Raw genomic sequence first — 25998 nt, forward strand, 5'->3', positions numbered from 1 at the left:
CCTTGCTCAACCAGCTATTGCAAGGAATTTAGGGATTTCACCATCTACGGTTCGTAATATCATCAAAGGGTTCAGAGAATCTGGAGAAATCACTGCACGTAAGCAGCTAAGCCCGTGACCTTCGATTCCTCAGGCTGTACTGCATCAACAAGCGACATCAATGTGTAAAGGATATCACCACATGGGCTCAGGAACACTTCAGAAACCCACTGTCAGTAACTACAGCTGGTCGCTACATCTGGAAGTGCAAGTTAAAACTCTCCTATGCAAGGCGAAAATCGTTTATCAACAACACCCAGAAACGCCGTCGGCTTCCCTGGGCCTGAGCTCATCTAAGATGGACTGAATCAAAGTGGAAAAGTGTTCTGTGGTCTGACGAGTCCACATTTCAAATTGTTTTTTGAAACTGTGGACGTCGTGTCCTCCGGACCAAAGAGGAAAAAAACCATCCGGATTGTTATAGGCGCAAAGTTGAAAAGCCAGCATCTGTGATGGTATGGGGGTGTATTAGTGCCCAAGACATGGGTAACTTACACATCTGTGAAGGCGCCATTAATGCTGAAAAGTACATACATGTTTTGGAGCAACATATGTTGCCATCCAAGCAACGTTACCATGGACGCCCCTGCTTATTTCAGCAAGACAATGCCAAGCCATGTGTTCCATCAACGTGGCTTCATAGTAAAAGAGTGCGGGTACTAGACTGGCCTGCCTGTAGTCCAGACCTGTCTCCCATTGAAAATGTGTGGCGCATTATGAAGCGTAAAATACCACAACGGAGACCCCCGGACTGTTGAACAACTTAAGCTGTACATCAAGCAAGAATGGGAAAGAATTCCACCTGAGAAGCTTAAAAAATGTGTCTCCTCAGTTCCCAAACGTTTACTGAGGGTTGTTAAAAGGAAAGGCCATGTAACACAGTGGTGAACATGCCCTTTCCCAACTACTTTGGCACGTGTTGCAGCCATGAAATTCTAAGTTAATTATTATTTGCAAAAAAAATAAATAAAGTTTATGAGTTTGAACATCAAATATCTTGTCTTTGTAGTGCATTCAATTGAATATGGGTTGAAAAGGATTTGCAAATCTTTGTATTCCGTTTATATTTACATCTAACAAAATTTCCCAACTCATATGGAAACGGGGTTTGTATGTCAGGTATCAAATAGTACAGTATGTGTATACACCTATTGTCTAAACATACTGTATTATAGTATAGTACAATATGTGTAGTATAGTATTTTATAGTATAGTGGGTGTAGTAGTATAGTATGATATAGTTGGTGCTGTATAGTTTGTATATCCATCCATCCATCAATTTTCTGTAAATAATATAGCATAGTGTGGTTGTCATGACTCAAACCTTCATGGCAATAGAAGAAGTTATGCTTTGTGATCTGTGGAAAGTACATATAAGTGCAACAGGTGCTTTGTAACAATAACACAGTAACACTGTTACAGTATTGCATCATGTCCACTAGAGAGCGGTGCAAAGCCGGGAATGCTTCCATCAGTAGCGAAGAAGAAAAATGTAGATTTCCTTCTGTGATTTGTGGATCAGTGTACAGCTGGGTTGCAATCATGTGAGCTCGGGGCACTTCCGGGTTTCAGGCGATGGCGTGGAGTCCCATTAGACTACTGTTTATTTACCTGAATCAATGCAGACTTGGGCTCATTTTGAAAGGTTTACAGGCAAAAATACAGCGTAAGCGATAATGAAAAAAATATTTAAAATGGGATGGAGTGGATTTATACACTCTTAAAAAAGTAATATTTTTAATGTTCTAAATCACATGTGTCAAACTCAAGGCCCTGGAGCCAGTTTTGGCCCGCCACTTCATTTTATTTGGCCCTCGAAAGCCTGGAAATAATATGTATCAATAAAGTACTGTAACTTTTTTTTTTACTAAATGTATTCTTTATTTCTATTTTGGGAGAATATAAATATATGTACTCCACGTGAACGCAAATGACGATAACTTAAAAATTGTCTAACTATGCAAAAATATATTATCAAACATTCAAACCATTTTTAAAATAGAAAAAATACTAATAATAATGATTTCAAAGCAAGTTATCCATACAGTTGTGCAATGTAAAAGTAGCAATAGATTTCATGGTAAAATTGTGAAATTTCCTGTGTTTTTTACAGCATTGTTCTCTAAATGAAAAAAACAGTACTTTTTTTTTTACTGTCATAAACTGTGGTGCCGTTTTGGCATTTACAGTAATACACCGAAAAATCTACAGTTGTTGATTTGTGGTAAAAAAATAAATAAAAATAAAAATAAAAAAGGCAGCTCAGGTGCCAAAATGTTACTGTAGAATTGCAGTTTTTTTATTTACAGTAAAAAAAACTAATGTAAATTTTACAGTAAAATTCTGACAACTGAGCTACCTTTGTTTTTTGTTTTTTAACCATAAAATCAACAGTACTGTTTTTCCATTTACAGTAATATACACTTAATTTTGAGGTGAAAAATATTATTATAACTTACCATATATTTTTTTTAAATTTTAGTTTAAAAAAAATCTACTAATAAAATGCATATACAAATTGTGTTATAATAGTATTCACTGTTAAAAGCGGCCCTCAGGGGGCCAAACATAACTGCGATGTGGCCATCAGTGCTGTGCTGCACTTTGGAAACATTCTTGTTGTTTAAATGTGCTATATAAATAAAGTGGATTGGATTGGATTGGATTCAGTGAAAACAACTTTGACACCTTTGATTTAAACCTGATTTAAACATTTATCCTCAATCACAAAGCGGTCTCTGCTCGCTAATACCTCACTTCATTTGACACTCACAGTATTTAGAGAAGAAAAGATTGGAGGCACATCATGTATTTACATCTGAGGGGTCCACAAATTAACATTCATCTGTGAAAGACAAAGTTGGACGCTAAGTACCGTATTTGATTCACATAACGAGTGCTGTGTTGCTGTGATCTTGGAGCTAATGAGCAAAAAAGATATGTTTGTTTGCAGTTGATTTCCTGCTACAAATGTTAGTCTCATCATGTCTGCAGTTGTTTTTATGGTGTGAAGTTTATATTTGATCTCATTATTTAGCTGTATATGTCCCTGTTGTTCAGCAATATTTGTTAGTGATATCAATATGCTGCTGAGCGTATGAGAGATGTATTCATCTAGTTTATTAATACAATTAAGGATATTTTCTTGATGCTAAAAAATAGCACCAAAGACGCTATAATATGGTCATGTGTGTCGAATGAAGCCCTTGGCTTTCTTGCACAATAACAGCAACTATGCTAAGTTTCTGTTATGAAAATCGAGAAAGAAAATACGGTGGATTGTACCAACTATCACAATGTTTATTACTAGGACTTAAAGGCCTACTGAAATGCGATTTTCGTATTTAAACGGGGATAGCAGGTCCATTCTATGTGTAATAATTGATCATTTCGCGATATTGCCATATTTTTGCTGAAAGGATTTAGTAGAGAACATCGACGATAAAGTTCGCAACTTTTGGTCGCTGATAAAAAAGCCTTGCCTGTACCGGAAGTAGCAGACGATATGCGCGTGACGTCACAGGTTGTGGAGCTCCTCACATCCGCTCATTGCTTACAATCATGGCCACCAGCAGCGAGAGCGATTCGGACCGAGAAAGCTACGATTTCCCCATTAATTTGAGCGAGGATGAAAGATTCGTGGATGAGGAAAGTAAGAGTGAAGGACTAGAGGGCAGTGGGAGCGATTCAGATAGTGAAGATGCTGTTAGAGGCGGGTGGGACCTGATATTCAGCTGGGAATGACTAAAACAGTAAATAAACACAAGACATATATATACCACAACACAACCAGGCTTATATTTATTATGCCACAAATGAATCCCGCATAACAAACACCTCCCCCCTCCCGTCCATATAACCCGCCAATACAACTCAAACACCTGCACAACACACTCAATCCCACAGCCCAAAGTACCGTTCACCTCCCCAAAGTTCATACAGCACATATATTTCCCCAAAGTCCCCAAAGTTACGTACGTGACATGCACATAGCGGCACGCACGTACGGGCAAGCGATCAAATGTTTGGAAGCCGCAGCTGCATGCGTACTCACGGTACCGTGTCTGCGTATCCAACTCAAAGTCCTCCTGGTAAGAGTCTCTGTTGTCCCAGTTCTCCACAGGCCAATGGTAAAGCTTGACTGTCATCTTTCGGGAATGTAAACAATGAAACACCGGCTGTGTTTGTGTTGCTGCAGCCTGAGCCGCAATACATCGCTTCCCACCTACAGCTTTCTTCTTTGCTGTCTCCATTGTTCATTGAACAAATTGCAAAAGATTCACCAACACAGATGTCCAGAATACTGTGGAATTTTGCGATGAAAACAGACGACTTAATAGCTGACCACCATGCTGTCCCAAAATGTCCTCTACAATCCGTGACGTCACGCGCAGACGTCATCATACCGAGACGTTTTCAGCAGGATATTTTGCGCGAAATTTAAAATTGCACTTTAGTAAGCTAACCCGGCCGTATTGGCATGTGTTGCAATGTTAAGATTTCATCATTGATGTATAAACTAACAGACTGCGTGGTCGGTAGTAGTGGGTTTCAGTAGGCCTTTAACATGACGTTAGTTTCTTTGCACAACCAGGTCTTCATAGTTATATTTAGCCATAGCAACCAGCGAGTGTAGCACACTCCACACTCACTCTCACTTGTTTTAATGCTACGTTCAAGCTGCTTGACCATCACGTGAATTCAGCTGTGTAGAAGAAACACAGATCTGACATCATATGCAACCCAGCGATACTCGGAGTGTCCCAACTGTTTTCAGTAACTGTCACATACTTTGATTCATTTTGTAAATTAAATATTCTAAAATAAAGGAACATATGATCAAATATCTCAACAAAACATACACATATTATCTTAGTGTTGCAGCTGACAAAGCTAATTTGTGTAATAACCCGTTAATAATGATTACATTTTTTTACAAGTTGCTGCAGACCAATAAAAATGAGTTTAAGGCCGTTTCTCTGGGACTTTAAAAGACATCAACTGCTTATTACTGGAAGATTACGAGCGCACATTGTAGACTAGTACATGCAGGAAGAACAGTAGCACTGTCCTTTTGTGTGGGACCATAAAACATCAACTAGTTATTACTGGTAGATTTCAAGCCTCTTACAGTTTTTTTCAATCGCCCATACTTCAAATACATTTTCTAAACTCTTAACACAGACTTACACTTACAAAACACAATTAGCAGTAGACCATTTTCTTCTCAATAACACATTTTGTTCAATATATACTAAGACAGTATATACTAATTATTCTTTCTCTGCACACACTGACGTTACCAAAATGTCTCAAAATGAAATTGTCCTGTCAAAGAATAACACTTGTCTTCACTTCACAAGGTGCATACAGTCATCAGAGGCAATCACATACTGACTATTGTTGACATTACAGTAACTGCATAGACTTTTATGTTTCAGTTTTACAAGTATCCGCATGCAAAACATGCAATCCACCATTTTACACTCCATTTATTGGTTGGGAACTGCATGTCCACACGGAATGTTCACAGTCAAAAGCATTCCAGTAAAAAGCAAATCAGTAGAAATACTGTTTACAATATGATAGAACAGAAAAATGTTGGACAATATTGCTTACAGTGAACAACATTTTCATGAAACACACAGCAGCATTCTGAACAAAACAACAACAGCAAAAAAAAAAAAAATATGTATTACTTTATGGCCTAATTGACATGTCAAGTGAGATTAGAAACAATCCATGTGAATGCAATACCGTACTGTACTTATTTGTTGGTTTGTTGTAAAATGCATGTAATGGAGGCAACCGTTGGCCGCATCAAATTGTGCTGCACTCTCTCACTGGCCTCTCTTAGTGAAAGACTGTGGTTGATTACACGCTCAATGATAATGGCACCGATTACATCACTGACTACTGTTCTTGCAGCCCTTAGAACGCCACCACCACGCATTCTTACACCTCTACCTGGGCCTCTCCTTGGGCCCCTTGCTCTTCTCCCTTATTCCACGTCCAGACATGGCAGTGTTTGTCTTTTTTTTTTCTTCCAAAAACATCACTTCTCAAAGTCTTGCTGACCACTGTCACTGAGTCCAAACCAGACTGGAATTAGCTGTTTTACCCAACATAAATCAGCCGTGTGTCAATTATTCCATTGTTTATTATCAGCTGAGATATATATTGCTTTTGAACTGATATTGCAGAGGTTTTTATACTGTATCCAAGCTTTAGAATATTGTTTTTGCTATTGTGGGAAGCTGTGTGTTAACATTCGTAAATAATACAAAAACAATCCATAATATTGTTGTGTGTAAGATGTAGCTTGCCTGTCAAGATGTGAGCATTGTAGAAATGTGTTCACTGACTGCATATTGTGTGCAAGGACATTAAATGTGTGTATGGTGTGCCCCCGAAAGGCCGATGCTGTGCTAATTGTGTCTTGAAAATGTGACAACTGGTTGTAAAAACGCTTGTTAGAGACTGAAAGAAGCTGTAATTTACAGACCATGGCAACACTAAATTGGCCCCAGTGTGTGAATGTGAGTGTGACTGTTGTTTGTCTATCTGTGTTGGCCCTGTGATGAGGTGGCGACTTGTGCCTTACCCCTGAGTGCAGCTGGGATAGGCTCCAGCCACCACCGCGATCCCGAGAGGGACAAGCGGTAAAAAAATGGATTAAAGTGTAGTTATATATTGTTTCACTTGTAGTGGTGTTACATCAAGTGCAATGACATAATTTTAAGTGTAATGACATAATTTGATGTTTAGTGATATCACTTAACTTGTAGTGATATCATTTCAAGTGTTGTGATATCGTGGTGGTGTTATTTCGAGTGCAATTAAATTATTTCAAGTGCATTGGTATGATTTTAAGTATAGTGATTAGGGATGTCCGATAATATCGGCCTGCCAATATTATCGGCCGATAAATGCGTTAAAATGTAATATCGGAAATTATCGGTATCGTTTGTTTTTTTTATTATCGGTATCGTTTTTTTATTTATTTTTTTTTATTAGTAAATCAACATAAAAAACACAAGATACACTTATAACTAGTGCACCAACCCAAAAAACCTCCCTCCCCCATTTACACTCATTCACACAAAAGGGTTGTTTCTTTCTGTTATTAATATTCTGGTTCCTACATTATATATCAATATATATCAATACAGTCTGCAAGGGATACAGTCCGTAAGCACACATGATTGTGTGTGCTGCTGGTCCACTAATAGTACTAACCTTTAACAGTTAATTTTACAAATTTTCATTAATTACTAGTTTCTATGTAACTGTTTTTATATTGTTTTACTTTCTTTTTTATTCAAGAAAATGTTTTTAATTTATTCATCTTATTTTATTATTATTTTTAAAAAGGACCTTATCTTCACCATACCTGTTTGTCCAAATTAGGCATATTAATGTGTTCATTCCACGACTGCATATATCGGTTGATATCGGTATCGGTCGATATCGGTATCGGTAATAAAGAGTTGGACAATATCGGAATATTGTATATCAGCAAAAAGCCATTATCGGACATCCCTAATAATGATATAATTTGACGTTTAGTGATATCACTTAACTTGTAGTGATATCATTGCAAGTGTTGTGATATCGTGGTGGTGTTATTTCGAGTGCAATTATATTATTTCAAGTGTAATGGTATGATTTTAAGTATAGTGATATACTTTCACGTTTAATGATATCACTTAACTTGTAGTGATATCATTTCAAGTGTTGTGATATCATTTCACATGTCGTAATATAATTTCATGTGGTGAGGATCAAAAAGTTGACTTGAATTGATTATACAGTATCTCGCGTATTGGTTGCTATATTTATGATAATCAAGGAAAAGTTTAGGTTCTCACCTGTGTCTTCATTTATTAAATATATTGATGTTGACACATGCTTTATCATTACATATTCAGACCTGGACTTTTAAATTCTCTCTTGGGCATTTTTGGACTGACATCAGTAAATAAAAATAAGAAACTACGTAGAATTACTTTTCTCCGTAATTCACGAGAATATTTGTGCATGAAGTAAAATTATGGACACATAGAAGTGTTTATGAATAAAATGTATATAATAATAACAAAAATGAATAATAATGTTGTTGCTGTGGTCAAAGTAAATGTATTCATTATTAGAAAAGACCTTCGAAATGTACTTTTAAATGAAAAAACAACAAATATTGATGTAACATTATTGAAACACTGACATGATGAACATTATCGATATTGTGACAGGTGTCACGTCTAACTTTCCATAACAATTGTAATGCTAAAGGCTGATATTTTCATTGAAGAAATATCCATCCATCCATTTTCTACCGCTTATTCCCTTTTTGGGTTGAAGAATATATTGAATTTTAATATTTGACACACTATTTAAGTATTAGAATATACAAAATACATAGATTTAAAATTAACTGTAATAGTGGAAAATAAACTAGTTTACGTGACACATTAATATTTTTATATGCTGAGAAGGCACGTGACTGTCACATGACAAGCATTTCTAAATATTTCTTTAAGTCGAAAGATAAGTTGTTTAAAAAATACAAATAGTAACATTTTACTGCATGCATGTAGCTTTTGATGCTATTTATTAAATTAGCTTGAATTTGCAATCATCGCTTATACACACACACACACACACACACACACACACACACACACACACACACACACACACACACACACACACACACACACACTGAAGAACAGAGTACAGTTCATGTATGAGAGGTAAAGTTAATAATATTGTGATAGTTAAATCTAATATGACTGATCTGAAGTATGTTTTAGTATTTGTAACACGTGAAACATATTTGGTGTTAATAAATAAAAGCAGCACATTTAGTTGAATAAATGAGGTTACAAGTCACCTGACTGCTGTGTGTTTTACATATTGTAAAATTCCATAAGCACCTGCAGGAAACTTTGCTTTGTTTGAAATATGACTCATATCCTCATGTTGCACGTTTGCGATTTGTTGTAAAATTTCCATTTGCTGCCTTTTTCTTTTTTCCTGTTGTCACTCGATTGTCGTTGAAAACATTTCTCATCAACTCCAAACTCCATGTTTGAAACAGAGAAATGCTTTGATGCTGTCCTGCATATGTACATATTTATAATGTACATTACATACAGTACAAACTCGCTGCTTGGTGGGACATTCATTTAAAGATTCCCACTGAGGATTCATAAATAGTGAAAAACTGTCAAACATAAAGCCGTAAAAAAAAATTTAAAGTCTAAACTGGGACTCTTCAACGGGGGAGATCCCTGATCTAAACCCGATAAACATTCCTCTCACAGTTATTAAATGCATTTTATGTGGAGTTTTACACATGAAGGAGCAATTACAAATACACATTGTACTTACAAAGCATGTAGTTATGCAACATCACGTCTTGTCAAAGCATCTTCCTGCTGGAAAATGTTGACAGGATTGATCTTGCGAGACAGAGCCCTCTATAAAATATTTTCTATTTTGGTGTTTTTCAGTGTGAGATATAATGTATTTTTGTGGTTTTCAGTGTTAAATATTATGGTTTTTTTTTGTGGTTTTCAGTGTAAAATATAATGTATTTCTGTGGTTTTATAGTGTTAAATATAATTTGTTTTTGGTTTTCAGTGTTAATGTATTTTCGTGGTTTTCAGTAACAAATATTAAGTATATGTGGTTTACAGTGTTAAATATGCATTTTTGTGTTCATCAGTGTAAAATGTTAGGTATTTTTGTGGTTTTCACTGGTAACTATGATGTATTTTTGTGTTTTTTAGTGTAAAATATAATGTATTTGTATTTTTGTGGTTTTCAGTGTTAAGTATTATTTTTTTGTGGTTTTCAGTGTAAAATATAATGTATTTTTGTGGTTTTGCAGTGTCCAATATTATCTATTTTTTGGTTTTCAGAGTTAAGTATGATGTATTTTTGTGGTTTTTAGTAATACATATTAAGCATATGTGGTCAACAGTGTTAAATATGCATTTTTGTGTTCATCAGTTACGTATTTTTGTGGTTTTCACTGGTAAACATGAAGTGAAGTGAATTATATTTATATAGCGCTTTTCTCTAGTGACTCAAAGCGCTTTACATAGTGAAACCCAATATCTAAGTTACATTTAAACCAGTGTGGGTGGCACTGGGAGCAGGTGGGTAAAGAGTCTTGCCCAAAGACACAACAGCAGTGACTAGGATGGCAGAAGCGGGGATCGAACCTGGAACCCTGAAGTTGCTGGCACGACCGCTCTACCAATCGAGCTATACATGTTATATGTTTGTTTTTTAGTGTAAAATATAATGTATTTGTATTTTTGTAGTTTTCAGTGTTAAATATTATGTTTTTCTTGTGGTTTTCAGTGTAAAATATAATGTATTTATGTGGTTTTATAGTGTTGTATATTATCTATCTTTTTGTATTTCAGTGTTAAGTATGATGTATTTTTGTGGTTTTCAGTAATAAATATTAAGTATATGTGGTTTACAGTGTTAAATATGCCTTTTTGTGTTCATCAGTGTAAAATGTTACATATTTTTGTGGTTTTCACTGGTAATTATGATGTATTTTTGTGTTTTTTAGTGTAAAATATTATGTATTTATTTGATTTTCAGTGTTATATATGATGTATTTTTGTGGTTTTTAGTGTAGAATATTTTGTTTTTTTTAAATTCCCAAGGCACATTACTTAATGTGTGCGAAAAGTGAGAGGCGTTTTGACGATACAAAAGTACACATTGTCCTTCCTTCACCCGTGTGCCAGTATCTGTACTGCCTTGGCGGAAGTCCGGTTCTTCTGACTCCACCCACTTTCAGCAGATTGGGCAAGACTCTCAATAACTGCCTGAGTGCGTCAGCAGCACTTTTTCTACACGTCTTCAACAAACACAGCGTATTTATTGTCGTCTCTACGGTTACTAACTGTTTGAATTACACCTGCCAAACATCTCACTGCTTGGCCAACATCTATTTATTGCAATGTTAGTTCATCTTATCACTTTGTTTACACGCAGTCAGATAACTGAGCTTTTCCGTCGCCTGAAAACACTTCTGACCAAAGTCATGCCAAAAAATTTAAATATACATAATAACTTTCTGTGTGGAGTTTGCATGTTCTCCCCGTGACTGCGTGGGTTCCCTCCGGGTACTCCGGCTTCCTCCCACCTCCAAAGACATGCACCTGGGGATAGGTTGATTGGCAACACTAAATTGGCCCTAGTGTGTGAATGTGAGTGTGAACCCAAAAAGGGACAAGCGGTAGAAAATGGATGCATAGAACTAACTTTATATATACTTCGTCGGCCAATAAAAATGGTGGTTAATTTTCTTGAAAGGTTTCTACTACAATTTGAACCTAAATTTAATTAGATGCATGTTTTGGAGTAATATGAACACATGGTAAACAAATTGTTCAATAATTATTGTTTTTGTGCAATGTAACAAAATGAAACAAATGAATTGTATTTCTCATAGCAAGACATTCATTTGAGGATTTAATTTATTTTTTTGTTTACTAACTCGACCTCTGCCACAAAAGGCATGCGTGTATGCGTATCAATCATTAAATTGTTATTATCATGCCACCAATGTTATTATTATTGCACCAACTTTATTATCAGTACACCGACACTATTACCATTATATTATCCTTATCATGACATCAACATTATCAATAAACCATTATAATCATTACACCAACATTATTATTATCGATACACCATCCTCTCGAGGTCATGGGGGCTGGAGCCTATCCCAGCTGAAGCATGGGCGTAAGGGGGGGTGCACCCTGGACAAGTCGCCACCTCCACCTCATCGCAGGGCCAACACAGATAGACAGACAACATTCACACTCACATTCACACACCAATTTAGTGTTGCCAATCAACCTATCCCCAAAGCCGGAGTACCCGGAGGGAACCCACGTCAATATTAATACATTTTTGAACACCTTATCATCACACTATCATTCTCATTACAGCAACTTTATCATTACACAGTTGTTACTATTATCATCACACCAACATTATCATGAGGCCAACATTATTAGAATTGCATCATCATTATCATTACATCTTTACCATACAGGGTATTAAATGGTTTGAAAAGGTTGGAAACACGATCAAACTGTATAAATATTATTAGTATTAGACACAATTTAAAAGTATTAAACATGTACATGTTACATCATGTGAGGAAGGCTCTAAAAAAGGGGTCTTAAAGGCCTACTGAAATGCAATTTTCTTATTCAAACGGGGATAGCAGGTCCATTCTATGTGTCATAGTTGATCATTTCGCGATATTGCCATATTTTTGCTGAAAGGATTTAGTAGAGAACATTGACGATAAAGTTCGCAACTTTTGGTCGCTGATAAAAAAGCCTTGCCTGTACCGGAAGTAGCAGACGAGTAGCGTGACGTCACAGGTTGTGGAGCTCCTCACATCCGCACATTGTTTACAATCATGGCCACCAGCAGCGAGAGCGGACCGAGAAAGCGACGATTTCCCCATTAATTTGAGCGAGGATGAAAGATTCGTGGATGAGGAAAGTGAGAGTGAAGGACTAGAGGGCAGTGGGAGCGATTCAGATAGGGAAGATGCTGTGAGAGGCGGGTGGGACCTGATATTCAGCTGGGAATGACTAAAACAGTAAATAAACCCAAGACATATATATACTCTATTAGCCACAACACAACCAGGCTTATATTTAATATGCCACAAATTAATCCCGCATAACAAACATCTCCCTCCTCCCGTCCATATAACCTGCCAATACAACTCAAACACCTGCACAACACACTCAATCCCACAGCCCAAAGTACCGTTCACCTCCCCAAAGTTCATACAGCACAAATATTTCCCCAAAGTCCCCAAAGTTACGTACGTGACATGCACATAGCGGCACGCACGTATGGGCAAGCGATCAAATGTTTGGAAGCCGCAGATGCATGCATACTCACGGTACCGTGTCTACGTATCCAACTTAAAGTCCTCCTGGTAAGAGTCTCTGTTGTCCCAGTTCTCCACAGGCCAATGGTAAAGCTTGACTGTCATCTTTCGGGAATGTAAACAATGAAACACCGGCTGTGTTATCCGGCACAACAGTCAGGGGGTGCAGTCTACGGCGGGGGTGCGTTATCCGGCACAACACTTGCCGCAATACACCGCTTCCCACCTACAGCTTTCTTCTTTGCTGTCTCCATTGTTCCTTGAACAAATTGCAAAAGATTCACCAACACAGATGTCCAGAATACTGTGGAATTTTGCGATGAAAACAGACGACTTAATAGCTGGCCACCATGCTGTCCCAAAATGTCCTCTACAATCCGTGACGTCACGCGCAGACGTCATCATACTGAGACGTTTTCAGCAGGATATTTTGCGCGATATTTAAAACTGCACTTTACACATTGGCATGTGTTGCAATGTTAAGATTTCATCGTTGATGTATAAACTATCAGATTGCGTGGTCGGTAGTAGTGGGTTTCAGTAGGCCTTTAAACTCAATTTAGGTTTATTTTTATTTTTTTAAACACAAAATATAAAATAAATGAACTAATTAAGAATGAATATTAATATAATATTGTTTGAATTATTATTGTTATTAATTTAATAACATTATAATGTAAAACATATTAGATGTATAAGACAACAGGCGTCGCTACGTGACTGCAGACTACAATAGGCTACATTAAGTTCCTTACTTTTCTTTTACTCCGCCAGGTATGCATCACTTTGATTTATTTTGTCAGAGAAGAGCAAATGTTTCTCTGCTTGCATCAAGCCCGGTCCATGTCCCACCCCCGAGAGCCTTATACCCCACGGTGATTGGTAGATTAGTTCAGCTCTGTACACAACACTGTAAAGGGCCACTTTTAAAACTCGCAAGCCGCACTAACATTCAGCTTTCTCATTACGGTGGGGGCCGCAAAATATCCTCTTGCGTGCCACAAATGGCCCCCGGGCCGTGAGTTTGGGATCTATGCTCTAAAGTTGAGTTTGTTTTCCAGCAGGTGAAGAAAGTGGTCCGAGGTTTTTGCTGCAAACCAAGCTCCTGCAACACCAACACTAACTACAGTAACGACCGTGGAGCTGAAGAAGGACCTTTGAGGTGTTTGAGGACAGAAAGATGGAAGAGCAGAACATCATGGAAATTCTTTCTGGAGATCATCTTGTCTGCTGGAAGTGAGTACTTTTGTCATCCTCTACACGTTAGCATGCATGCTACAGTTTGTATCAGGATACATTTTGGCATTGGTCTTATTCAGTATTGCCAATACTGATAACCAACTGATATTGATCATTTATTTAATTTGTTGATGATTATCAAACGGCAATAGTTTCAGGCAAATAAGACATATAAAACATAATTTTTTAGTTTAGTTGTCAACCATACTGTATATAAACAACAATACAAGACAGTATTACAAATATTTATTGTTTGGGCAAAATAAAATTAAATCAATAATGCAAAATAAACATTTATTTTGGATCTCATTATAATCCTTCAAAGTCTTCCTGTGTCCAAAAACTTTTTTTCGTCTCAGTGGAATTGCATACGGGATTGAAGGAACTTTATTGTTGTACACATAAGACACATACGATGACAATACTTTAGTACCTGAGGTCCCAGATATAGACCAATGATTACCACAATAACTGTTATGTACTTGATAATATGTATATTATATGTAAATATATCGTATGTAAATATTACATATATTTTATATTTTATATTGCTACTATGGTACATTTTTTGTCTACTTTATACCTGCATTATCCTTTCCATCCTTTGTAACTGAGCTGCTGTGTGGAACAATTTTCCTTGTGGATCAATAAAGTTTGTCTAAGTCTAATTAAGTAGAATAAACAGAGTTAGTTATGAATAGCATAGGTTAACAGGGAGATATAAATAGAAAATAGAATAGACTGTGTGCCTTTACTGCAAATAGAATGTAAAAACAATGACAGCAAACCGAATATATATCAGTTTATTTATATAGCCCTTAATCACAAGTGTCTCAAAGGGCTGCACAAGCCACAACGCCATCATTGGCTCAGATCCCACATCAGGGCAAGAAAAAAGTAAACCCAATGGGATACAATGAGAAAACTTGGAGGGGACCACAGATGTGCCCCCCCTTCTTACCCCGGGCAATGGACGTCGAGTGGATCTACAAACCCCGTTTCCATATGAGTTGGGAAATTGTGTTAGATGTAAATATAAACGAAATACAATGATTTGCAAATCCTTTTCAACCCACATTCAATTGAATGCACTACAAAGACAACATATTTGATGTTCAAATTCATAAACTTTATCTATTTTTTTGCAAATAATAATTAACTTAGAATTTCATGGCTGCAACACGTGCCAAAGTACTTGGGAAAGGGCAAATAAGTGTTTGATGAGCATTTCTCAACTTTATCAGTATTTATTGCCACCTTTCCCAACTTCTTTGTCACGTGTTGCTGGCATCAAATTCTAAAGTTAATGATTATTTGCAAAAAAAAATGTTTATCAGTTTGAACATCAAATATGTTGTCTTTGTAGCATATTCAACTGAATATGGGTTGAAAATGATTTGCAAATCATTGTCTTCCGTTTATATTTACATCTAACACAATTTCCCAACTCATATGGAAACGGGGTTTGTAGTTAATAGTGTGACAATAAATGCCCAGTTCAGCACAGCTGGGCCTTGTGTGCAAGTTTCTAAACAATATGACAATATATACATATCACAATATGAACAACACAACAAAAAATACACACATTGTTGTGAAAATAAACATAGGTGATAGTTAGCTAGTTAGCAAAGTAATTCAAATAAATAACTAAAAAATGTATGGGCACATTTTGATAATACTTTAAGGAAATGTCAGAAAGGGGTTACGAGCTTCACCTTCTGTGCATTTTTATGCTTGTGGTCCCACCCCCCACCGTATGACTGACAAGAGGGTTCACTGTATTTATTTTATTCTGCTATAGATAGCTCACAAGGTTATGGATACAGGTTTATTAAACTTTCAGGAAATGTCAGACAGCGAATAAGGACCAAGTGATTATATTTTGGGAGTGATCTGGATCACCGTCTAGACTCAGGACTTTTTTGTTAACTTACTGGGAGATAAAGCCTGGTGGAGGTCTGCTCTCTCCGGGGGCTTTTCTAGTTGTATTATTATTGTTGTTATTAATATCATTTTTATGAATTATTATCAAAGCCAAACACTCGCTACCTCCCCAGTAAAAGCTCCCTGTGTAATTACAGTATGTCAATTGTTAGCTTTACAACATTCTAGTATCCCACAACTACTTAAGTTCCCTTCTGGGTTTTGTTGTTCCGTAAGCGCTTCACTTCAAACGGCAGCACAGATGGACAGAATTTAACAGAAGCTGGTGAATGGAGATTAACATATTTCTCCTTCACCAGTGAAACAAAGCCTAGATTTCATTTCAAAGACCGGTGCAGGTGTTTACAGGATAATTAAGGGGTCGGAATGAAAAAGTTTGATCGGACTGAACTAAAAATTAATGTTTGGGCTTCACCCTCACATTCTTTACAGATGAACAGTAGATCGTTCTCCGAGGGAAACTTAATCTTGAACCCCTTTTGTTAATTTTTGTGTACACCTGCAACAAAACACGGTGTACGGAGCACAGAGACTTTTGGGACTGGACTGAGAGGAATGGATTGCTCCTGAACTTTAGTAAGACCAACGAGATGGTCATTGGCTTTCGATAGAGTAAGCCATCGTCCAGGTTTATAAATATCTTGGTGTGCGTATGGACAACAACCTGGTGTGGTCCGTAAACACAGAGGCACTCTCTTAGAAGAGCCAGAACAGGCTTTTCTTCTTACGGAGGCTCAGGTCTTTTAATGTTTGCACAGAGATGCTGTCTGTGGTTGGTAGCATCCTGACTTTTGGAGGTGTGGTGGCAACATTACAGTAAGAGACACTAGACGGCTGGACAGGCTGATGAAGAGAGTGTTGAACATGCTGGACACTTAAATTGAAAATCGAAGGAGGGACAAACTGCAAGCCATATGGGAGAATATTAATCACGCCGTCCATTGCATCCTGGCAGACCAGAGCAGCAGCCGAAGCGGGGGGCTCATTTCTCTGCGCTCTAGGACTCAACGATACAGGAGTTCCTTTGTCTCGACAGCCATTAGAATGTTTAATAGAAATTTGAACAGCAAAGGCCACTGATCATCATTGAGACTCCATTGAGGCCAGACGTATCTATTTTTTATTCTGTGTATTTTAGACAGAACCAGTGTCCTATTATCTTTAATTTAGTCTGGTTTTATTGTTTGTATTCTGTGTATAATATGTACGTCTTTTATTATGTGTGCTACGAGAGATACTTGAGTTTCCCCAAGGGAATTGTTAATCTATCTATCTATCTATCTATCTATCTATCTATCTATCTATCTATCTATCTATCTATGATATTAATTTAACATTAGACAATAGAAGTAAGGGAACTTGTCACACTTAAGAACAAATAAGCCACCCTAAGAGTGCTCTGAAGCACTCGCATATTTTGTTCTTACCTACGAACAAATCCCAGCTAAGAAAACATTGGTGAATACAAAAATCTCCTTAAAAACTTTGTAAGTGGGCCTAAGAACAAAATTGGTTCTTAAGAACGGTTGCTGAATGGGGCCCGATGTCTTTAAGAGGTGAGCCTTTAGTGTGAGATACTTGTCCACCTCTGGTGGATGTGCAAAGACGTTAACCACTCTGGTCGCAGTAGAACTCCCAAGGGAGGAAACAACACAATAGAACTTTGTGTCGTCCTCGGTAATTCCACCAAACGCGAACTGTGCTTCAGCCTGGGCAAACCGTGCAGTCGCGGAAGATTCCCAGAGCTCAGGCAGCTTCTTCAGTGACACCGCATTCGCCGTCATGGTCGATCGAATTCACTGAATGCGTTCAGTGAAGCGTTGGGGTCACCAGTGTTGTCCATCCATCCATCCATTTTCTACCGCTTGTCCCTCTCGGGGTCACGGGGTGCTGGAGCCTATCCCAGCTTCATTCGGGTGTAAGGTGTACACCCTGGACAAGTCCCCACCTCATCACAGGGCCAACACAAATAGACAGACAACATTCACACTCACATTCACACACTAGGGACCATTTAGTGTTGCCAATCAACCTATCCCCAGGTGCATGTCTTTGGAGGTGGGAGGAAGACAGATGGAGGTTAATTTATGTCTTCATTATGGAAGCTTTTTTTGACACTGAGTTTATGTAACTGAATTTTTTGCGTTTAAATTCAAATTATAATCAAATTATTCTGACAATTTAATTGAAAACAAATCTGTTAGCAAAATGCTTGTGTTTAAAAAGAAATCAGTATATACAAATTCAGCGTAGGAAAATTAAGTGTTGAAAATTTCAGTGTCAAAAAATTCAGTGTAAAAAAATTTTGCGCTGAAAAAAGCAAAACTCACATCCGGTGAATTAAGACTGAATCAATCGATCCTGTCCCAGAACCAGCCAATGAGGTGTCAAGTTTGAAGTCACATATTTATATACACACATACATGTATACACACATATATATATATATATATATATATATATATATATATATATATATATATATATATATATATATATATATATATATATATATATATATATATATATATATGTGTCTTAATAAGGTTATCCAAAAAATAGTGCTCGATACCGTAGTAGAGCGCAATATATGTATGTGTAGGAAAAAAATCACAAGACTACTTCATCTCTACAGGCCTGTTTCATGAGGGGTTCCCTCAATCATCAGGAGATTTTAATGGGAGCATTCACATACCATGGTTTATATAGGGCACAGAGTGGGTGGGTACAGGCTGGCGTAGGGGCGTGGTGATTGGCTCATGTGTTACCTAGGAGGTGTTTCCGTCTGTGGCGGCATGCTGATACAATTTCGCTGCGCTTGTTGAGGGATGACAGGTCTGGACGGTATATAATAAACAGTTTCTCTTTCAAGCATAGGTTGCATCTTTTATTACCACTATTGTAAGGTGTGCTGGATGCAAGAATTTGCCATGTTATTGAATATTCAACATTATTGTCTTTGAGGTCCCAAATGTGTTTGCTGAGTTCTGTGGTATTCCGCAGGTTTTGGTTCCTGAAAGAAGCCTTGTGATTGTTCCATCTGGTTTTAAACTCTCCCTCGGTTAATCCTACATATGTGTCGGATGTGTTAATGTCCTTGCGTGTTACCTTAGATTGGTAAACAACTGATGTTTGTAAGCACCCACCGTTGAGAGGGCAATCAGGTTTCTTGCGGCAGTTGCAGCCTTTGCTGGTTTTGGGGTCGCTCTGTCCGGGGGCTGACGGCTCATTTGCAATTGTTTTGTTGTGGTTTGAGATAATTTGTCGTATATTGTTCATACAGCTGTAGCTCAATTTAATGTTGTTCTTGTTGAATACTTTTCTTAGGGTGTTGCCTTTGGGGAAGTGTTTGTCAATCAGACTGAGGAATTTGTGGCCAATGTTAGTTGAGACGTTTTTGCTGTATGGGGGGTTGTACCAGATGATGTTGTTTCGTTTTCTGTTCTTTTTTGGTTGGTTTCCTGGCGTGGGTTCATAGGTGAGGGTGAAATTGTATCCGCTTTCATCAAGGGCTTTTTGGTACGGGGGGGGGTTGCTTGGTCAAATTCAGCTTTGCTAGATGACAGCATCGATAGCCTTTTATTAATTCCGGTAGGTATTCTTTTCGTGGTGGTGGGTGGGTGGTTGCTGTCATGGTGCACGTATTGGAGTGTTGTGTTGGATTTCGTGAATGGTTGGTAGCTGTTATTTCTCAGGTTGAAAGTGACGTCGAGGAAGTTGACGGTTTGCTTGTTGGCTTCAATCGTGATCCGTAGGCCGTTCTCTTTGAAAATTTGGCATATGCGCTTCTTGGTATTCTCGCTGCTCCTTGGCGAGGCGCGACACACTGCCAGTCCGTCATCACGGTAAATACCAAGGTTCAGGTTGAGGCTAGCAAGCTGGGAGAGGAGGAAACTCCCAACGAGTTCACACGTTTCTGCTCCGTCAAAACTTCCCATAGTGACGTCAAATGTTGAGTTGTTCTTTTTTTGCCATGGTGTACTGTTGTGGATGAGTATGGAGTTTTTTGCGTGGATGATGATGTTTCTTTCGTTACCTGTGATTGAGTCGTAGTCTGAGGCGAAGTCTAGTGCTTGAGTCAGTAGGTCTTGCGTGATGGAAGGGTAAAATTCTTTGATATCGAAGGAGATAAAGTTGTGCTGTTGTTTGTCTTGGATGTTGTTGAACCATTTGATTACTGCTGCTGTATTTCTCCATTGGTTGAGTGGTGTTTTGTCCTTGATTTTTGTGTTGACTCTGTCCAGGATTATTTAGCTGATTTTTCCTATTTCAGATTTAGTTGGGTTTATTAGTCGGCATGTTGGGTTATTTGCGAAGTTGGGTTTGTGGTCCTTCAATGTGATGAAGGCTTCCTTGTTGGCTGTGGCGTCCACCCTGTCCTCAATGTCCAGTTCAGCCGCGATCCTTTTATTTTCCAGGTGGATGTTCTGTAAAGTGTTGGGTTGTGCTTTTTTGTATGATTTGGTGATGCTTCTGTCCAGTAAGGTGTTATGTTCTGGTATGTCCATTCTGTAGAAGTTTGTGGTTTTATCGGCAGCTATGATGAGGTTGTTTACTTTCTTGATGCGCTCCTTGTCATTTTTCAGCTTGGTGAGGAGTGGGTTGCGGACTGGCTTGAATTTGACTGATTGTATCATTTTGAGCATGTCGTTCTCAAAATCCTTTAGTTCCTCAACTGTGGGTGGGTTCTTGGTAGATTTAAATCCGTAAGTTTTCTTTTGCGTTCCTTTTGTTTCAGGGTGGAGGAAAAAATATGCTTTCCACCGCATCCTTCTTAGGAAGTGTTCCGTCTTTTCTATGAGCCTTAGCCTGTAGTCATTCTGCGCGGGTATGGGAATGTTCTTCGTGGAGTAGTCGATGTTGAATTTTTCCATTTCTGATCGTCGTACAGTGCTCAACAAATGTCAATTTGGAGCGGAATATATGTCTTAATAAGGTTATCCAAAAAATAGTGCTCGATACCGTAGTAGAGCGCAATATATGTATGTGTAGGAAAAAAATCACAAGACTACTTCATCTCTACAGGCCTGTTTCATGAGGGGTTCCCTCAATCATCAGGAGATTTTAATGGGAGCATTCACATACCATGGTTTATATAGGGCACAGAGTGGGTGGGTACAGGCTGGCGTAGGGGCGTGGTGATTGGCTCATGTGTTACCTAGGAGGTGTTTCCGTCTGTGGTGGCATGCTGATACAATTTCGCTGCGCTTGTTGAGGGATGACAGGTCTGGACGGTATATAATAAACAGTTTCTCTTTCAAGCATAGGTTGCATCTTTTATTACCACTATTGTAAGGTGTGCTGGATGCAAGAATTTGCCATGTTATTGAATATTCAACATTATTGTCTTTGAGTTCCCAAATGTGTTTGCTGAGTTCTGTGGTATTCCGCAGGTTTTGGTTCCTGAAAGAAGCCTTGTGATTGTTCCATCTGGTTTTAAACTCTCCCTCGGTTAATCCTACATATGTGTCGGATGTGTTAATGTCCTTGCGTGTTACCTTAGATTGGTAAACAACTGATGTTTGTAAGCACCCACCGTTGAGAGGGCAATCAGGTTTCTTGCGGCAGTTGCAGCCTTTGCTGGTTTTGGGGTCGCTCTGTCCGGGGGCTGACGGCTCATTTGCAATTGTTTTGTTGTGGTTTGAGATAATTTGTCGTATATTGTTCATACAGCTGTAGCTCAATTTAGAGAGATGAAGTAGTCTTGTGATTTTTTTCCTACACATACATATATTACGCTCTACTACGGTATCGAGCACTATTTTTTGGATAACCTTATTAAGACATATATTCCGCTCCAAATTGACATTTGTTGAGCACTGTACGACGATCAGAAATGGAAAAATTCAACATCGACTACTACACGAAGGACATTCCCATACCCGCGCAGAATGACTACAGGCTAAGGCTCATAGAAAAGACGGAACACTTCCTAAGAAGGATGCGGTGGAAAGCACATTTTTTCCTCCACCCTGAAACAAAAGGAACGCAAAAGAAAACTTACGGATTCAAATCTACCAAGAACCCACCCACAGTTGAGGAACTAAAGGATTTTGAGAACGACATGCTCAAAATGATACAATCAGTCAAATTCAAGCCAGTCCGCAACCCACTCCTCACCAAGCTGAAAAATGACAAGGAGCGCATCAAGAAAGTAAACAACCTCATCATAGCTGCCGATAAAACCACAAACTTCTACAGAATGGACATACCAGAACATAACACCTTACTGGACAGAAGCATCACCAAATCATACAAAAAAGCACAACCCAACACTTTACAGAACATCCACCTGGAAAATAAAAGGATCGCGGCTGAACTGGACATTGAGGACAGGGTGGACGCCACAGCCAACAAGGAAGCCTTCATCACATTGAAGGACCACAAACCCAACTTCGCAAATAACCCAACATGCCGACTAATAAACCCAACTAAATCTGAAATAGGAAAAATCAGCAAAATAATCCTGGACAGAGTCAACACAAAAATCAAGGACAAAACACCACTCAACCAATGGAGAAATACAGCAGCAGTAATCAAATGGTTCAACAACATCCAAGACAAACAACAGCACAACTTTATCTCCTTCGATATCGAAGAATTTTACCCTTCCATCACGCAAGACCTACTGACTCAAGCACTAGACTTCGCCTCAGACTACGACTCAATCACAGGTAACGAAAGAAACATCATCATCCACGCAAAAAACTCCATACTCATCCACAACAGTACACCATGGCAAAAAAAGAACAACTCAACATTTGACGTCACTATGGGAAGTTTTGACGGAGCAGAAACGTGTGAACTCGTTGGGAGTTTCCTCCTCTCCCAGCTTGCTAGCCTCAACCTGAACCTTGGTATTTACCGTGATGACGGACTGGCAGTGTGTCGCGCCTCGCCAAGGAGCAGCGAGAATACCAAGAAGCGCATATGCCAAATTTTCAAAGAGAACGGCCTACGGATCACGATTGAAGCCAACAAGCAAACCGTCAACTTCCTCGACGTCACTTTCAACCTGAGAAATAACAGCTACCAACCATTCACGAAATCCAACACAACACTCCAATACGTGCACCATGACAGCAACCACCCACCCACCACCACGAAAAGAATACCTACCGGAATTAATAAAAGGCTATCGATGCTGTCATCTAGCAAAGCTGAATTTGACCAAGCAACCCCCCCCCGTACCAAAAAGCCCTTGATGAAAGCGGATACAATTTCACCCTCACCTATGAACCCACGCCAGGAAACCAACCAAAAAAGAACAGAAAACGAAACAACATCATCTGGTACAACCCCCCATACAGCAAAAACGTCTCAACTAACATTGGCCACAAATTCCTCAGTCTGATTGACAAACACTTCCCCAAAGGCAACACCCTAAGAAAAGTATTCAACAAGAACAACATTAAATTGAGCTACAGCTGTATGAACAATATACGACAAATTATCTCAAACCACAACAAAACAATTGCAAATGAGCCGTCAGCCCCCGGACAGAGCGACCCCAAAACCAGCAAAGGCTGCAACTGCCGCAAGAAACCTGATTGCCCTCTCAACGGTGGGTGCTTACAAACATCAGTTGTTTACCAATCTAAGGTAACACGCAAGGACATTAACACATCCGACACATATGTAGGATTAACCGAGGGAGAGTTTAAAACCAGATGGAACAATCACAAGGCTTCTTTCAGGAACCAAAACCTGCGGAATACCACAGAACTCAGCAAACACATTTGGGACCTCAAAGACAATAATGTTGAATATTCAATAACATGGCAAATTCTTGCATCCAGCACACCTTACAATAGTGGTAATAAAAGATGCAACCTATGCTTGAAAGAGAAACTGTTTATTATATACCGTCCAGACCTGTCATCCCTCAACAAGCACAGCGAAATTGTATCAGCATGCCGCCACAGACGGAAACACCTCCTAGGTAACACATGAGCCAATCACCACGCCCCTACGCCAGCCTGTACCCACCCACTCTGTGCCCTATACAAACCATGGTATGTGAATGCTCCCATTAAAATCTCCTGATGATTGAGGGAACCCCTCATGAAACAGGCCTGTAGAGATGAAGTAGTCTTGTGATTTTTTTCCTACACATACATATATATATATATATATATATATATATATATATATATATATGTATATATATATATGAGCTTCAAGAGGTTTTCATTTCACAGGTGTGCTTGAAGCTCATCGAGAGAATGCCAAAAGTGTGCAAAACAGTAATCAGAGCAAAGGGTGGCTATTTTGAAGAAACTAGAATACAAAACGTGTTTTCAGTTATTTCACCTTTTTTTGTTAAGTACAAAACTCCACATGTGTTCATTCATAGTTGTGATGCCTTCAGTGACAATCTACAAAGTAAATAGTCATGAAAATAAAGAAAATGCATTGAATGAGAAGAAAGTGTGTCCAAACTTTTGGCCTGTACTGTATATATATATATATATATATATATATATATATATATATATATATATATATATATATATATATATATATATATATATATATATATATATAAAGTTTGGACACTTTATTCTCAATCTCTTCATTTATCTATCCATTCATTTTCTAACGTTTGGGGTAGCAGGGGTGCTGGAGCCTATCTCAGCTGCAGTATATATATATATATATATATATATATATATATATATGTATATATATATATAATATAGGTTATCCTTGTATAGCGCTGTTCTACCTTCAAGGTACTCAAAGCGCTTTGACACTATTTCGACATTCACCCATTCACACATACATTCACACACTAATGGCGGGAGCTGTCATGCAAGGCCTTAACCACGACCCATCAGGATCAAGGGTGAAAAAATGTATTGCTCAAGGACACAATAGACGTGACTAGGATGGCAAAAGCTGGGGATCGACCAGGAACTCTCAGGTTGCTCACACGGCCGCTCTAGCAACCGAGCCACGCCATTCCCAACAGCGTCAAACAGCATAACAAAGGCAGTTAACTGGCCTACCTGGGCATAATACAATATAATTGACATTTCAATGTGGCCGGCTGGATGTTTCCAAACTATAGAAATGATTCCATTTCCATTGTTTAAAATCTGCACTTTTGAGTGACATACGAAGAAGCTCTGCAGACCGGGTACGAACAGAGTGGGGCTGAGTGTATGGCCTGTGATTGAGATAGGACTTGAACCAGTTAAGAACAGAACCGGATATTCCCACCCAGTTTTCTAACCTCTGTATTAAAATAGTATGATCAACTGGTCAGGCGGATATAATTTGTCAACTTATCAGAGGTGTTTCAGTGCTCCCCCTAAAGCCCGATTGGAAAGTATCAACCATATTGTTAAACAGGAGAAAGTCACTAAGCTGTTGGTATACAACTTTTTCTAGGACTTTTCCTAAAAATGGCAGGTTTGATATAGGCCAGTAGTTGTTTAGTACTCTTGCATCAAAACTACACTTCTTTAAAGTAGCAGTAGAGACCTTCACTAACCATCACTAATTGTTTGTGTATTGGTATATATTTTATAGTCACCATATTGGCTACGTGGCAGGAAAAAATAAGAAGTAACTTTAGTGGTTACAATTCACAGTTAAAAAAGAGAAAGCGGATACAATCACTGTCATAGTCTTCAGGAAGTGCAGAAGTAGCACAACAATAACAACAACAGTGAGTGACTTCAGACAACACTGCAAATATCTGCACCCTCAGTAACGTACAGTAGTACATCAGATACACACTACACATATTCAAGTACACAGAAGTATTTGACTTTGTGACGCAGCCGTGGTTAGAAAAAAATATGATT

General features: G+C 38.4%; 1 protein-coding gene across 1 annotated transcript in view; it reads left to right on the plus strand.

Moving 5' to 3' along the window:
- LOC133607275 (uncharacterized) overlaps window positions 1–25998 on the plus strand; it is a 116555-nt gene that overhangs the window by 12578 nt on the left and 77979 nt on the right. The window contains exon 2 of the mRNA XM_061961761.1: window positions 14059–14233. Coding sequence (XP_061817745.1) covers window positions 14178–14233 — 56 coding nt within the window. The 5' untranslated portion in view covers window positions 14059–14177. The remainder of the gene's footprint in view (window positions 1–14058; window positions 14234–25998) is intronic.

The sequence above is a fragment of the Nerophis lumbriciformis genome, linkage group LG09 (genome assembly GCF_033978685.3).
Source record: "Nerophis lumbriciformis linkage group LG09, RoL_Nlum_v2.1, whole genome shotgun sequence".
NCBI lineage: Eukaryota > Metazoa > Chordata > Actinopteri > Syngnathiformes > Syngnathidae > Nerophis > Nerophis lumbriciformis.